Source organism: Phymastichus coffea, unplaced genomic scaffold, assembly GCF_024137745.1.
Source record: "Phymastichus coffea isolate CEN01 unplaced genomic scaffold, Cenicafe_Pcof_1.1 PCOF00099, whole genome shotgun sequence".
Taxonomy (NCBI): Eukaryota; Metazoa; Arthropoda; class Insecta; order Hymenoptera; family Eulophidae; genus Phymastichus; species Phymastichus coffea.
In genome coordinates, this window is record NW_026706910.1 from 423,475 (window position 1) to 440,778 (window position 17,304).

At 44.3% G+C, this 17,304-nt stretch overlaps 2 protein-coding genes and 1 long non-coding RNA gene across 3 annotated transcripts; 2 read left to right on the forward strand and 1 right to left on the reverse strand.

Annotated features, from left to right (window-relative positions):
- Positions 1–3,812: 3,812 nt before the first annotated feature.
- LOC131670090 (uncharacterized) lies at positions 3,813–5,477 on the forward strand. The gene is made up of 3 exons (XM_058945450.1): positions 3,813–4,131; positions 4,412–4,531; positions 5,114–5,477. Exons 1-3 carry the CDS (start codon positions 3,813–3,815, stop codon positions 5,119–5,121), a joined length of 447 nt encoding a protein of 148 aa, XP_058801433.1. The 3' UTR covers positions 5,122–5,477.
- A 3,547-nt stretch (positions 5,478–9,024) lies between these two features.
- On the forward strand, positions 9,025–13,607 carry LOC131670023 (uncharacterized). Its single transcript, XM_058945317.1, has 4 exons — positions 9,025–9,112; positions 11,527–11,713; positions 11,940–12,578; positions 13,076–13,607. The coding sequence occupies exons 1-4, from the start codon at positions 9,095–9,097 to the stop codon at positions 13,495–13,497; spliced, it is 1,266 nt and encodes a 421-aa protein (XP_058801300.1). The 5' UTR covers positions 9,025–9,094; the 3' UTR covers positions 13,498–13,607.
- Positions 13,445–15,968, reverse strand: LOC131670024 (uncharacterized). Its single transcript, XR_009302419.1, has 3 exons — positions 15,823–15,968; positions 13,751–14,792; positions 13,445–13,459 (listed from the first exon to the last, which is right to left on the reverse strand). It is a non-coding gene; the product is annotated as an uncharacterized LOC131670024 (long non-coding RNA).
- Positions 15,969–17,304: the final 1,336 nt, after the last annotated feature.

Genomic DNA, 17,304 nt, shown 5'->3' on the forward strand with positions numbered 1-17,304 from the left:
TCTCTCTCTCTCTCTCTCTCTCTCTCTCTCTGGTATCGCGACGCAAGCGTATCTATCAATGGATTGCCGGTTAGGACGATATGTGAGAGAGAGGTGAAGGGGGCGCGATGAATTTCTACGATCTAACGCTAAGGGCATTTATCATTTGCCGACGGATCACTTACATCCGGATCATTGCGATCTATAAATCAGCTGCTTTGTCTGCGCGCGCACTGGTGCACTTCCAAAAACTCGCCGTTTGTTGGTTTTTTACGATTGCGCCTTTTCCAAGGTTTGATCGCTACTGCTTGCGCCGGCAATTTATCGATATTATATCTATCCATTGCCAAATATTCAACGTTAACGAGCTATTGTGAAGACTGCATAGCTTGTTTTCTTTTTCTCTGTTTTGCATCATTCGTTGCGGTTTGCTAGATATTACTTATTTGAAGAAAAAAACGAACGCGATATTAGATGCCTTTGAAATGGTCGATTTTGCAAATTAACGAAATATAATGGCGCAGCGTCGAAATCGACTGGCGATAAAACTAAATGAAATCATTTCAAAACTATCGTGCCAGTAGCGAAATCAATTTCCACGACATAAAGCGTCGAGAAATCTCAAAAGTAGATGTCATATTCATGCGAATGGGTTGCGCGATAACGTCAATAATGATTTGACGGACAGGTCGTACAAACAAGAGACAAAACCTACGTGCGCGCACGCGCACATATGTCGATGTAAATTGCCGATAAATCAGCTGGCGTTATGATTTTTTTTCTTCTCCAGTCGCGACAATACACGAGTAGTATTGCTTTCACTTTCCACAGCCGTTATTTTCCTTTTCTCTTCTCATCCGCGAAACTTTATCACCCGACGCATTTCGCGATATTTCCGGCCGTTGCGTACGCGGTGGAAACAAATGGCCCGCATCTACGCGATTATTTAGACGTCCAAGTTAGCCGCGACAATGGAAGTTGCAACCGATTGTCTTGCAAGAAGTAATGATCGCTGCCACGAGGCCGCGAACGAGCCAAAAATTCGGGGTCATCTGGGTGCCGCAACCGCGCGCGCGAATCCATTGTACACGCGTGCACATACGGAATGGCAAGGAATTCGAGTGAACCGGTCGCTGCTGTCCGCTCTCCGGCAGGCTAACGCGGCGATCCGCGGAGTAGCGCATTTACGAGGCCGTACAATGCGAGTCGCGCGACGGGCGTGGGCGCACTGATAACTCGTTTCTCCGACTCCGCGAGCCGACGCAGCCGACGGCGGCGGGCGCCGCAACAATGCGCTGCACGCGAATCGGCGAGCCTCGCTCGTCGTCGCCGATCCTCGCGCCGACGGAACAATGGAAGACGCGCCAAGGTCGGCCAAGGATAGCGTGTCAATGCTGCGCAGACGCGTCGCTCGGTCGGGTAGTCCTATCGCGTAGCTCGCGCAACAAACGGCGCTCGCGCGGGCAGCGATTAGAAAGGCCGCGCGCAGGGCGTGAGCGCATTCCTCGCTGTCAACGTAACGCCCTGCCGGCGCGTGGCGCGAGCACGAGCAGCCGGACCAAAATTAGTCGTCGCTGATCTTTTGGGCCTCGACCGAGGGCTTTGTCGTCCGCGATCGTCGGACCGAATGGACAATCTTCGCTTGCTCGCTACTCGCGAGGAGAAACATTCATATCGGCTGGTGGATTGGATCCGAAACAGATATATTTTTAGTGGACTTTTATTTTCTGGGCCTGTCGATGAAAAAAGCCAAAAACATATATTTTCCACTGAAAATGTATTTTCATGGGGAAAATTTATATTCGTGATGTATTACGCTGATGGTAAAACGAGGAAAAAAGTTCTTTATCGATGTATAAAGTGAATGATGGATCGATGTTTTTTTCTTGTATTTTCGAGGGACACTCGTTAAATTTTACAATCCGTTATAGTTTTTTACGCGAAACATGATAGGACGAATGACAAAAGCACTACTGTGACAAACAGTAGTATTCGACTATCGATTTGAAACCTAGAGGAAGAAGCAGCGCGAATTAAAGCAATTTTCCGCTTGAAAAGTTGTTCGTTGGGCAAACAACGCGGCGACCGCACGCGAAACGCGCCTCCGCGGGGTTTTGTAAAGGAGCGTTTTTGTTCCGCTATTGCACGAATGATAGGTCGCAGCGAAAGCAAGAAGATGCACGCGAGGACTTATGCCATATCGGCTATACTGTTTCGGGCCCTCCGATTGCGCGGTCTCGGTTGTTAAAGCGTCGAGCGAGCACGTCGAACGCACATCCACACTGGCGCTCGGAATGCGCGGAGAAAGAAGGCGAGCGCCCGGGATAGCTTTACGCGACTCGATTGCCCGCGTTGTGCTAATCGAGGCCCGCGCGGACGACTGTCTCAATCGCATCCACCTTACAGCGCGAATTTCACCTCGATTTTAACGCCCACGCAGGCGTAACAGGCTCTATTTTCTCTCTCTCTCTCTCTCTCTCTCTCTCTATAACGCATTACGTAACGGAACGCGAGCGCGCCCGCGAGCTTATTGTGTCGGTAATCGGATGGAGCGACTGGCAGGGAAGCGAAGGAAACGTTCGACGGGCTCTCTTTTCCTTCTGCGCGCGGCCTCTCTGGCCCATCGAGAAATTCGAGAGAGGGATCGGTATTCTCGTAAAGCGCCAATTTTCATTGTGCACGTCGAACGCACATCCACACTGGCGCTCGGAATGCGCGGAGAAAGAAGGCGAGCGCCCGGGACTACGTGCATCGACGAGACTACACAAAAGAAATATATCCTATGAGCGAAACTTTATACGCAATTATCTGTATTTCAATAAACTTTAGCACGGGCGCGCAAATGAGTTTCTTGTGATATCGGCATAAATATATCCCCCAGCGCGAGATAGTATAAATTAAACCTGCTAATGCGCCGAGTTTTCCCGCTGAAACGCATTCAGCCATACTTTTTCTTTCTGATAATGCAATCGATAAAAAGAATACTATATAAAAATCCCTCGCTATATCTACAAGCATCAGTCAGGAGCGGGAAAAAAATCCGAATCCTACGCGTAACTTCTACAATAATTTCATAATGCCCGGCGACAACTTCGGAACCTGTCAGTTTAATCAGCGAGATATGCATGTCAATTAAACTCTCGGCATAATAACACACTATCAACCAGAGAAACCGTAGATAGCGACAACAAAGTATGTTTTATTTGAATTTGTCTTTCTTTTGGTTGACAAAGCAAGCGCGCACGTAACAGTCGAACGTGTCAGCGATCGCAATCGAGAAAAGAAATTGTTGTCCAATATTCTTTCATAGGCTGGCGGGATCTGTCGAGCTGCCAGCAGCGGAAAAATGAAAAACAGCCGGCAATCATGAGCTCGCAGTGTAATTGCACGTATCCCAATCGATTTTTGCCGAAAAGCCCGCGAGTGGCACTATAACAAAGCGCGCACGTACGCACGGTCGGCCGCGACCGCGCGGCATTTTCGCGCGCAGTTAATCACCGCCGTCCATTATCCGAGCAGCGTACACACGAACACTCTCACTCGCGCATAAATCTCAATCTTTCAAAATCGAGCGGCCTACCAGCACCGGCAGCAACGACGGCGGCGACGGCGGCGGCGGCGGCGACGGCGGCGGCACCCCCAAAAAATGCAGGCCAAGCAAGTGTGCGCCGCGGTTTGATTATTCGCCGCTGACAAAGGCAAATTCTCGAGTCGTTCGAGGAGTAGGAGAAATGGCGAGCGTGCGTGCGCTCGCCAGCCGCGCGCCCCGCCCATAAGGGTTGCTCAAAGAGCTGCAAAGCAGCGTATAAAAGCGGCCGTCGTCGGCGTGCCAAATGCAGAACAGTTTTGCGAACGAGCCGCAGCAGCTGATACCAAGACAACAAGCGACGACAATGAAGGCTTTCGTGGCAACGCTCCTGTTGGCGGCTGTCGCCTCCGCGGCGCCGGGTGGCTACTACGGACACGGCCACGGCATCTCCCTCGCCGGACCACACACCGGACCCAACCACCTCGTTGGACCTTCCAATGGGCCGTCTGCTCTAGCTGGACCTTCCGTTGGCCCGTCTCGCCTCTCGGGTGCCGTTGACCACGGAGCTCTCGTCACCGGTGCCATTACTGGACCGTCCGCCGTTAAAGGAAGCATCGACTTCGGTATTCCTTTGCCCTTTGCCTTTCAAATGACAATAATTTATGACAATAATTGCAATGCAGTACGGTAACATTACTCTTCGCTTATTACTCGATGAAACTGACGTTTTATTATAAAGAACCATTCGCACATAATCATATATTTATTGATTTAGCAAATCTTCCTTAAAACACTTGTTTTCAATCATCTGCATTTCTAATTTCTTTCGTTATTGAATTGAAAATCAAGTATTAGACAAGAAAATTCCACTTCGCTGATTCAAAGCCTTTTTCTTCGTTTCAGGTACCGCTGTAGATGACCATTTCGGTGGTCCCGGTCCACACGGCGGCCCATACGGTGGCCCTGGACCATACGGCTATGGCCTCCTTGCTGGTCCCGGTCCTCACGGATATGGTGGATGGGGTAAGCCAATCCCCTATTCTCCATTGCCTGAACGCTTCAATCCCCTCTTACGATTAGAAATTGAAAAAGAAAATTGACGTGGAATTTGTATGTGTTTCGAACATCCTTTCCAATTCGTTCTGCTTGCAAAGAAAAAGTTGTTAACGTTTTGCACTTGCATAATTCGAGACGCCATGACGGCCGTACTCGAATGAACGAAATAAATGTGGCGCGCCGACTGTTACGGACAAAGCCGTTGGTTTTTTAAAATTCTCGACATTTCCATGATAAAATCATCGATTTTTCAGTCGAACGCGCATTACTGCCATGAATAAAGATTCGATTTATCGGCGACGGTAGCGAGCCAAAGAAAAACCATTGAAAGCGGATACGTGCTAAGCACGCTATCTGAAATCCGTTCGGCGGAGCATTTGCGAGATTTAATTATAAAATAACCAGTTCGTGCAAGCGCCACCGCGACGGTCGGGCAGATACAGCCTCGTTAATCGTGCCGCAACGACTGTACAGCATTTCGCCCTGTAGTCGATAAGCTGCCGCTCTTTCCAGTTCTCTAACGCATTGTCATTTTTCTAAAACGTTTAGCTTACTAAATCACAGGACATGGAGCGGTGCTGGCTGGGCCACACACGGGGCCAGCCGCGATCACAGGTCCCGTGGCGCCAGGAGCGGTGATTAAGGGCCCATCGGGTATCATCAAGGCTGGTGGCCTTGGCTGGGGACCTTACTAAATACACAACTTTTTCCACGACGACCAGAAAGAGTTCCAGCTAGCCAACGATCTCCGCCGATTGAGCGACCGCTATAGTACCTCTACACACATACACAAGCACACGAATACACACACACATATACACACATGTACAAACGTGGTGCGAACGAGGAGAGCCGATCTCTTTCCCTTCGTTTCTCGCCTTCTCTTCTCATTCATACAGTTTAAACGCGCATACACTCGCAACACATCAATGTATCGTTTCTCTCTTTTTTTATACGCATTTAATAAAAATGGCATATCACTTTCAATTTGGCCTCTTGTATCCTTTTCATACCACCTTGCCTGGAGAGGGCCGTTTCCCAAGTTCGACGGCTACGTATTATAGATGGAAATCAGCCGCTGCTGCGCATCGCTGCTCCGTTCGGTTTTCACTTAATTGGAGCGAGCCGCTTTCGCCAAACAGCACTTTGCGATAAAACAAAATAGCGTGTTCTTTTCGTAATATCATCTATTTCTAGACACGACTTCTCGGTAACTTGTTGGTACTGTTACTCGAGACAGAGCTAAGCTATATGTCATAAAAAAGACTGTATGTACTTGGTGAAGTAGAAATCCATGTGCATACATCAGCCCGTTGAAAATGCCGATGACGTCGCCGCGTATGTCTTTTTCCTCTTCGCTGAAATTGAATGCATTTTTGCGCATGGAAAATCCACTTTGTCAAGTGTTTCCGGTTTGTTGAAGTAATCTGTCAATTGATCAACTTGAGATATTTTTCTCGTTATTGGGTACAACGTTCCAGCGAGTTATTGAAGTAAACACTTTTAACGCAAGTTCATGTTAATTTGATGTTTAATCAATGACTATGGATCAAAGAGTTATATTCTTGCGATATTTCAAACCATTGCTTTAGCGTCGCTGTAGATTTTTTTACCTGCCTCTATCGTAATTTCACTTTTCGAGTGAATTAGCTTTCAGTTATTATCTAACCGTTTTTAATATGACAATTGTGACATCAGCCGTTTGTAAATTTTTAAATTCATACAATACGTTAAGAGAATAGATGGCGATGAAACAAAAATGTTCAATGCTTCACTTTTTTTTGAACAGACGATTTGATTCTTAGTAAGTCTGTTCCTGTAAAATAACATAATAGATTGTAACAGCTGAAATATAATATTTTGCGAATATTCTCCAATGAAGAATTCGTTTTCAATTTTAATTAATATTTCATTATTAACAAAAAATAGTTGAAAGTGTCATGATATTTTTTTAACGTCAACTGTGATGTTAAGAAATTAAAATATTATTAAGTACATTTTGGAACTTATACGGCGGTGTTATTGTTATAAATGATAAAAGTATCTTAAGTGGGTCTGATGATTCATTTAATAAAACAGTCGGGTATTTCGTGAAAATAACTTTTATATTTTCAATAAAAATTAATTGTTCCATTTATTCCATTTTCAGCAACAGGCTCTCACAAAAATATTCGAATTCATTGCTTCGTAAAAGTGGTCACTGCTCTCAACACAATAGCCCATAACTATTAAAGATGTATCCATATAGTCGTTAATAAGATTTTCAAAAGGATGCACGTTAACGTTTTCTGTTTGAGTTTTGTACTATAACTCTTTGAAAAGTACAAGAATTCTTGATTAAACGTATTAAGATGAAATTGATTATATATTTGTTTCGAAATTCTTTGCGACTATTTTACTGTTATCGCGTTTTCTCGAACAAACACTCCTTCAAAGAATTAATTTCCTTAAATTCGCTATCGCACGGCGAAAGCTAAAAAGAAAGCCAAAGTAACAAGTCCGTAACCAGACGAAACGCAAAGCACCTCAGCTACATTGCGAAACAGGAAACGCAACTAATGGCAATCGCATTGGGACAAAAGCCACGAGCAGTCCGCCCAATCTCCTCCATCGGTAAAAAGCGCCCAGAGCTTATCACAACAAGCGGAGTTACCGGCGTCGCGATCAATTTATACGAGCTTTATAATTCCAGTGGGCGCGCGTGCGTTAGGCTCCGACACAGCTGAGCACATTCGTTTGTCCAAGTGGTCGTACGGGGCGCGTCGCCGCGTGATTCAACTTTGCCGCCCTCGGAGTGGCCAAAGATCGGTGCTGGCTAATTATAACGCGCACGGTCAGCCGATCAATCGGTGAGTCAGCGCTCGCGCGCGCGCGCGTGGGCAGGCTGCACATGCCATTACTCCCGAGCGATGCGGCCACCGACGCCTGTTTAAGTAATACATATACGCGCGCCGCGAGCCGGGCTAAATGATGTAGCTGCGGCGCGCCAGGACTGATGCCCGACACTTTGGATGCGCGCGTCGACGCACCGCCGCGTGACCCCGTCGCTGCCTGGTTTATTCAGCGAATCCCCGGCGATGATCTAGCGCCCTGGGCTCGCGAGCCGCGCGGGCATTAGCTGTTTATTTTTGGTCGACGCGCTTTTCAAAGGTCTTGATTTACGCGCCGAGGGCGAGCTCTCCAATTAAGCTTTCCGTTTTGTCTTACATCATTCGGCAAATAACTTCTCCTTCTCGGCGACAGCTCGCTCTGAAAAGTTTTAGCGCGACTTTCAGCCTTCCCATTAATCACGACAACTTGGAATAAATATGACTGATCGTAATATACTGCACAGATCAATCGATCACTTGCCTTTTCCCCTTTCCTTGTTGCGGTTTTCCAAATCAGTGTAAGCTTATATTCAGAACCGCCATTCATTGTTATGTATGTTATGTACAGGCAATTTTCCTAGCAATACCCGGACAACATAATTTAAGCTTGTGTTTTGCAATTCTGACTTTGTAAATAGTAGAGTTTAATACAAAACGATACACGGGCGTTACTTGTCTTCGTGCAATTTCGAAATGAAAGGTTTTTATTCGAAAGGAAACTCATACCAACGTTACATTTTTTTTAATTAAGTCTTGCGCAATTACCGATAAAATCATCATTAATTAGTGCCACATTTTCATAATTCGACGAGACACGCTCGCTTTACCTGAGATCGTCAAAGCTTTGACAGGGAAAAAAACCCATCCAACTCCTCCGCGCGACCTTTAATCTTAATAAAGAAGTGGTTTATCGTAAAGTCAATCAGCTCCAGTAAGCCACATATAAATATGTATTTTTTCAACATCAAACCTTTTCCACCGGAACACGTAGAGAGGGAGGGAGAGGAAAGTGATTTTCAAACGAATCACTCAGAGCATCGTTGCGAAGCACAATTGTCATAAATAGAAGCGGCCCGAATGCGATCGTCGTCGTCGTCGTCATGGTCGTCGTTGTGGTCGTCGGAGAAGTGTAGAGCAAGCTCGTTTGACGCGCGTACTTTCCACATCTCGCGTCCACGCGGTGCACTTTCGTCATTGGCCAAGTTATTAAAAGGAAAATGACGAGACGCGCCGGCAAGGCTGCGATTAAGTTATTCAACTGAGAAACACACGAAGATACATGCAGACGCACACCCATTCGCAGCGTCGCTCCCCACTATCGCTATTCGCGAAAAGACAATGCACGCACTCTCGCGACAGAGACATCCGAAGTACGTTGCATTCGTACACAACAGGTAGGCGTCTCTCTCTCTCTCTCTCTCTCTCTCTCTCTCTCTCTCTCTCTCTCTTTCTCGAGCTTTTTATTAGGCACAGCCATCCTCGATGCAGAGAGGCGTGGTGCCGATGATGATATTTTTCTCGCGCCCGCAACGACCACACAGCGTATAAAAGAATACCATGCTCGGCTGCGATGTTCAGTCTTCTCGCGAGATCGCTCAACGATAATGATTCGTTGACGAACCTTGAAAAAGTGTTTTGCCGATCAACGAACAGAGTGAACATGAGAGTTTTGTTTCTGGTAAGGATCGAGTGCATCGACGTACTTTTAGTTATGGAGCTGTGTATTTTCGAATTATTTGAAAATTCATCAGTAAATATTGAAAGTGTATAACGTTAATATAGACTATAAGAATCAATTAAGTGAAGGACCGATTATTCATTATAAATTTTCACCCAGAAAACGAAATTTGTCTAAATCGCATGTTACAGTCCAACCTGACAAGTGTTTATTTGACGCACTACAGCATTATAATATTCGATTTAAATCGTTTGAAATTTTAATATGTACGTCAGTTGATATTTCCATAAATCGTTAAATGTATAAATTACGGTTGAATCTCGCTTTAACAAAAGTAAATTCACTTCGCAGGTAATTAATATGTACAAATAATATTTCACTCAAAGCTTAATAAATGCCTTTATTCGGTTTTTAAAAATAAGTAGCCACCACTTTCAATTGACATAGACAAGATAATAGTAGAAAATAAATTTTTATAATTTATAATGATCCTATTACCTTACCTCACTTATTATATTTAAAAATATACTGGTAAAACTCAATAGAAATTAAAATATTTGCTTTGTAATTCGAACACGATTTTAATAAATACTTCATGTCCAGACACGTTTGAATAGTAATTTAATAAAGTACTGCTTGGCAGTAGCCGCAAGCACTTAAATTATTAGTAGCTACTAAAGCACCTATCTGACAATAAATTTTAACAAGTAAAACTAAATTTTAAGAACGCCGAGAACTTGCATTTCGAAATATCCAATTCTTTTAAAAAGCGTATTGGATGAAAAAAGTACATAGTAATAAATTCCAAATAAATACGCTTGAAAATTTGAAATGATCATGCGGTAATCTTCAAAACGCATTAGATCTCATTTCTGTTCAAAAAATTCCGAAAGATGACACAATGACATACTTCAAAGTGTCTACGAAGGTGATTTTTCCCACATATCGATTGAGTCTTCCAACGAGTAAATGTGAATAATCAGGTCAGCCGTCTAAAACAGCTATCAATATCCCAAATGCATAAATTACGCAGCTCGCGTGGCCTCAACACTTACACAACTAAATTTAACATTACACTAATATAACTATTAAGAATAGTCAATGGTTCTAACTACGTGTGAAGTCGCCGACAGGAGCACCAAATAAGTACTGTTTTCCCTTCAAAAAGTCAGGAAAAAAATGATGTGAAATCAATCGCACGACAGTCGTCCCACGCAGTCTCGTAAAAAAGCCGCCCCCGCTGTTGCACGTTTCTCACCTTGTGTGCGTTATGCAAATGAACGCGCGCTGCCGGAGACGCCTATATACGTCCTCATTTGATGCGGCGTTATTATCATCGTAGATTCACGAGCGCCGCGATCTCGCTACCGCTCTCTCTTCGCTTTACTACCGTCCGAAGGCCAGCGGAGCTTGACAAAAGCAGAGCGCACCGGCCCTTCAGCGCAGTGAGCTTTACGACGGAAAAAAGGGCCGGTTATTAGTGGGTTATCCGAGTTAATTTCAACGTCGTGCGCATTTTCTCTCACTTTATACGCGGTTATGAGCCAACCGTGGTGTAAGCGCACTACAGTTGGCTCTTGATTGTTCAAAGCCTGCTTCGACTACCCACATTGTTTCGGGTAATTATCTGCGCGCGCGCAAGCTTTTACATTCGCTATGAATTATTAATTGCGAAATGATTGTTAAACGCCAAAATTAATTCGAACGAGTGTTTACCATTTCACAATATGGCATTCAAAGAATAGATTGCACGTGAAAATTTTCCGACTGAACTTGAATACAATTCGTTTTCCGAAGGTTTCAATAAGCTCTACTTCTTGGCGAAGATAATCAATTTCCTATTTCAAGTACAAGCAACTGTTTATTGAATGTGATCCATAAAAACAATTTTGCTTGATCGAAATACGAGCTTCATTGAACAATTCTACCACTGGATATCGTTAAAAGAATATTTCGTAAACATGTATAAAAAATTATTTCGTTTGAAAAAAAAGCCATAAAAAATATCGTCCATTAATGGAAATTTCAAACACAGTTTTAAATTCGTTTGGTAAACGCGGAAATTCACGAACACTCTTACTAACTGAATATTCATGGAAATTCTGGAAACGAGAAGTTTCATACAATTATTTCGCGTTTTCAATTTATTTATGCAATTGCCATACACGCAAATATATATGTATTATATATATACAAACATACATATATCTCTCGCAAAATGACTATGTTTCCCAGGACAGACGCGTGCGTTATATTCGTCCGCTAAAATAAATCAAAAATAATTATAATCGCGAAATATACAATTTTTGTTTTTTTTTTTTTTACTCAGTTTTTCAATCGACGAACCCCAGCAAAGAACAACAAAAAAACGTAAGCGATTCAATTATTCTATGTGTGTGTATGATTGTGCACAGCTGGTAGTGGCGAGTTGGCTGACAGCCGGAGGGCAAGCGAGTATCTGGCCTTATCACGGATCGGCAACAGGTGCCGTAATCGACGACTACTACGACGAACCGAGGCACCACCACATTAATGCTCCTGTCATTGGCAGTCTCGCCGCAAACCCGATTGTCGTCACGGGTCCCGTCACCTCGTCAAAAGGTATGTCACGTTATTTCAATCACTGCCTATCGATTTTACACACTCCCAACCCTCCCCGTAAAACTGTATTCTTCCTACTGCATCCTCGTTCTGTTCATAGCTCGACGCACTGCTCGCGATATGTGAAACTACCTATGATAGACTGTTTTGTTGCACCAAGTTGCACCACTTTATAACTGTTGTATTTTTTCGTAGCTCGTCAAAAATATGTATATTGCTTTTTCAGCCATTGTCGGACCTTCCGAAGGACCTGTCTTAGTGCAAGGACCTCGCGAGGGCTCAGCCGCAGTAGTCGGTCCAAGTCAAGGAGCAGTCACAATAGTTGGTCCAACTCAAGGAGCAGCAACAGTTGTGGGTCCCACCGACGGGGGCGCAAAAATCATCGGACCTACAGCAGGAGCAGCGACAATAATCGGTCCGACCGGGGGCGGATCGGTAATCGGGCCATCATCGGGTGGATCCATAGTGGTTGGTCCAACCGCCGGTGGCGCAAAAATCATCGGACCAACAGCAGGCGGAGCAACGATTGTCGGGCCAACAGACGGAGCTGCGACTATCGTCGGTCCGACAGCGCAAGGTGCAACGATCGTCGGACCAACCGACGCTGGCGCGACAATCATCGGTGCACAGGCGCCGGGTGCTACGATCGTTGGTCCTTCGGTGGATAGCCACAGTCATCACGTCATCGAGACACCTGTGGTACAACAACACGTTCATGTCGTTGGCTCGACTGTGCAAGACGCTTACGCGCACGCCGAGGCTCACGCACACGCCGAGGCACATGCTCACGCGGACGCCCACAACTACGTATCGCAGCCCATCTACCATCATGTCAATTACGTGGAGCGGCCCGTTTACATCAAAGGTGACTGTTAAAAGCGATCGGAGCGAGGCAAGCGCTCGCTCTCTAGCTTTGACGAGAGCACACATAATTATACGATGCACGCGTGGGATAGAGGAGAGAGCAATGTACATGCATGCAGCTAGAAATCTAATGGAGTTATGGATTGTTGAATAGCGACGATCCTTTGATCAGAACTCAACTATCGAGCTGGAGGATTGATTTGACGGGGAACTTTCGCGTGCGTGTAACATAGAAAAGCGTTAATACTCCACATTGTAATGATTATTTCTTTTTTTTTCTTTTAAAAAATAGAACAACGTTCAGTTTGTTGGTCATTACGTATGGTTAACTTTGTAGATATTAACAACACGTTAGTTAAGAATGATTAAAAATTCTCCTACTATGTCTTGGATTAACTATTCAATCAATAAAATCACTACTATTTTAGTTCTATCTTTTCTTGCGCAAAGTAACTCGGGGGAAAAAATAACATAAACCACGGCCCTCTACTTTTGCAGAACGACCAGTATACTATCAGCACAATCATCCGATAGCAGTGAAAGAGATCTATGACGAGCACAAACACGTCGTCTGCGCACCCAACCTATCCGGTTGGAGCGCCTCGGCAGCAGCACGAGCAGTCGCCTCGGCAGCTTCCCGTTACGGTCCAGTTCACGTGTCGTCCGTTGAAGGTCGGCCGGTGGTCACCATCTCCGGACCGAATTGTGCGCCACACGACAACCACATTCATCGCGAAGTTGTTCACCATCACCACGACCACTACCCGAACACACCAATCGCCATCAAAGGGCCATCATCCACGGGCACAGTTATCAGAGGACCATCCGGTGAAATCATTTCAACGAACGGCGTCGTCGACGAGGTTTCGGTACACAGGAGACCTGTGCAATGGTATCCCGTTCGTTATAGCAAATGTTGAGCTACCCGCTGTAAATGATTTTGCCGCTAATTCACTCAACGCGCAATTTGCGGCCAAACTTCGTGGTGTGTCATTTAAATAAAAACAAGAGAAAAAACGGTTATTTTTTTTTTACTCTTCCGACCGAAACGCGAAAGAGAGAAAAAGCTCGATCAAAATGCTGCGCCTTACTTTCATTGTCACGAGAGACTATCTTTATCTGGCGCACGTGCTTCCTCCCGATATCTCATATAACCCGTGAGTTTATACTTACCACGCGTGCGTTGCGCACAGCATCGCGCGCACGAGAGGAGAGAAGATTTATTTGTTTCGGACAAGTTTTCCTTCCTCGAGCGCCAGAAGCGACTCTGAGCTAACTTTACGTGTGGCTTGTGCATTGTGACGAGAAACTTCCCACAGGGAATTTTGGCGTGCAACATACGGCTTTGAGTGATTTTTTTTTTGTGAAGCATTTACCGAAACGGGAAATTGAATGGAACTGCTTGGAAAAAGGAAAATTTTGCCGTTGAATTAAAATATTCATTTTATTTTATTCATCTTTTACAAATGCAACTTGTTTCTACTCGATTAAGCAAATGATTTAAATATAATCTTCAAATTCGTAGAGTAAAACCACAAAAAACTTTCAATATAGCATATTATTATTGATTACGTGTACGTTTCGCCAATTATTTTTAGCCCCTTCAGTTCTTTATTTTAAAACAAATGTATCAATCATACAAAGAAAAATACGAAATGAAGGTAATACTACGCTTGTCTTTGACTGGAGAAATGTATTCTCTTATCACCGTGTCTACAAATATGAACTATTAAAATTGTTGTTATGTCATGTTTTGAACAACCATATGTTTCGTATTCTTCTCTGTAGAATTGTTATTTTTAATTTTAACAAAGATCTGAAGAAGCCAAAAGTTATTGGCGAAACGTGCGTAATCCACAATAATATACTGCGTTTAAAGTTTTTTGTAGGTTTACTCTATAAGCTTGGAAGTTTACATTGAAGTCATTGAAAAATGGAGTGAAAAAAATATAAATTCAATTAAGCAAAGCATCAATAAATTCACAACCAATATAGAATTTCAAAAAAACATACATAATTTCTTGGGAAAAAATGCATTAGCGATTTGCAATCCTACCTAAGAGGTGCCTAGCGTAACACTCATTCTCTTTATAAAATCCTGTATCATGGAAACCAGAACGGAGGTCCAGTCGTGTATCTTTGCAGCGGTGTCTTGAAACAGCTTTAGAGGGGCTGAAGTAACTTGTATATCGTCCGCCTTGGCCACGTCGAGCACCTGTTTAGAGAAAGAGAAAAAATGAACATCGATCAAGAGAGATAGCAAAAGAGAAAATTATGAATGGAATGCAACAAGTACTAATGGTCAAGCAGCTGCTATTTCGCGATCGTGATTGTGCAGTTGCGACAGCTGGGAGTTTTATTGGGGCGAGCGAAAGAAAGTCGTCGATGCTCAACGAACGATCAATCGACTGATATCTGCCGCGGTTAATATAATCCTAAGGTGTATGGGGCAATGAAATTTTTACCGATCGAAGAGGAGTATGTTGTAAAAAAACTGCGCTGTGCATGCGCGCGCGTATTTTTACGCACCGAGCTTTGAATATAAATTATATACAGTGAAATAAAATAATGGGAAGTGAATTTTTCTCCAGCAACAATAGCAGCTGCACTAGAATTATTCATAAGATCTTGTACGAGGAAAAATTAGCATTTGAGATGAACTCGCTCTCAAAGTCAAATTTGCTTTGAAAAGGAAGCGAGAAGACCAGGAAAAGAAGAGTTACTCGCGTTAACAACTCGCGCCTAACTAACGTCCATCGATGTTCAATAAAAAGGAACGAGCAGTCCATTAATCGTCGGAAATATCTCTTTGAGAGTAGAAAAAGTAGAAATGCAGAAAAAAAATAGGACAATAATCGAGGTGAGGAAGAAGATAATGGCGCGAGTTTTTTAAAGGATCGCTCGAGTCCGTTTACCTCTCTCGCCGAAGGAAATATATGGACACAAAGGGGTTTCACGAAGCGGCTGCGAGCGAGAGAGATGGTGCATCCATTGAAGGAAATATTTTCCAGCTCGCTGAGGGGAAAAAAAGGGGCCAACGACGACGACGACGACGACGAGGCATCATTAGCGAAGCGAAAAGAACTCGATCAATCGAGCCTGCGAGAGAAAAGGCAAAATAGAGGTGGAAGAAAGAAAAAAGAATACTCTAATGGCAGAGCGCGCGCGCGAAAGTGAACAGAGTTAAATATTGAAAAACGTTATATTGGAGCGATCAATTTTTACGGTCGGAAGGGATTACTTACGCAAACGGCCAGAACAATTGCTAGAATCAGCGTTGCTTTGCCTATGGACATCGTGAATGCTTGCCGTCTGTCTTGCAGGTGTTAAGTGTTTGACAACTGAACGATCGCTTGAGCATCAGACCATTCGTTTGACTTTTTATACGAATTTTTTAGCAAATAATTGGATTGTAATATCGAAATTGACGTTAAAACGTTCGACGAGGACGTGAGAAAGACTTAAATAATTTTTGAGTATACCGTGATTCCGCGAAGACGTGCTTACGCATTACGCACGTATTTTCATCGAGACTTTTATATCTCGAAGTCGTTTCGTCATTTCTTCGCCTCCATTTATGTGGACTCGAGTAAAATTACGCGGTCGCGCAGGATTCGAAGACTTTGGTAGTGCCATTGTCTGGTGTATCAGTAAAAAAATTTCAATGCCTATTACGGGGTGGCAACGTAATGGGCAAATGAATGGTCGAAAGATAAAAAGGACAGTGCACAGCACGCGGGCATCGACGACTTATGAAATTAATCGTTACTATTTCATCAGCTCGCCGTTACTTGCTCTATCGTCGTTTTCAAAGCTTGGTGTTTTTCCTGCTCCGTGCTACGGATAAGTTTTAATTATTACTAAGTGATTGGAATTTGCAAAATCGTGAGAATATTTTGGCCATTATTTCAAAACGAGTGCTTATCGAGACTGAGCGTGCAAACTGATCTTCGGAAAAACGAAGAAGAGAGGAAGGGGTAGGTAAAACAAATGACGACGGCGCAAATCCGTGGCGTTAACCAACTTAGCGGCACATAACGCAACGCAACGGCAGCCAAGAGGAATTCGTTCAATTTGCATCGTAAACACGATTAAAAAGCGGCGCTCGTGCTCTTGACACACTATTCCTCTCTGGCGCCTCGTTAGGGCGGTAAATCAAAAATAACGAGGTACTGAGAGGAGCTGCAGTAGAGCAGCCCATCCCCGCCGAAAAACGCCCGGAGAGCGAATAAAAGAGCAGCAGCAGCGGCGGCAGCGGCAGCACCAACAGCGCAAGCCGCGACATTATTAGATTGGACTTTATGGTTTCTGGCGCGCGGAAGCCAATTTGCTGTGTATTACGTGGCTAATGCATTTTCTTTCAATTGCGAGGATAACTCGCTCGTCGCGCCCGTGCAACACAACAGACACACTGCTACTAGCCTTGAAAGCTCGCCGAGGGAGCAGTCTTTAGATTGTTTTCGAGAGCGCGCTCTCACCTTGTCGCGCGCGCGCGCAAAATTGACGGGCAATTCGATGTTTTATCGAGCATCCCGGTATCGATTGTAAAAACTGTTGCAATGAGATACAAGCGAACGCGACCGCGAGCAAAGAAAAACGACGCGGCGAGCGCGAAGCAGAGAGGCACACAAACGAATTGTCGTCGTGATCAATCGATGTCCAATCAGTCGTTGCGGAATGGAGAACTCGCTAATTTTTTCATATGGATACGAGCGAGCTGGCTTGAG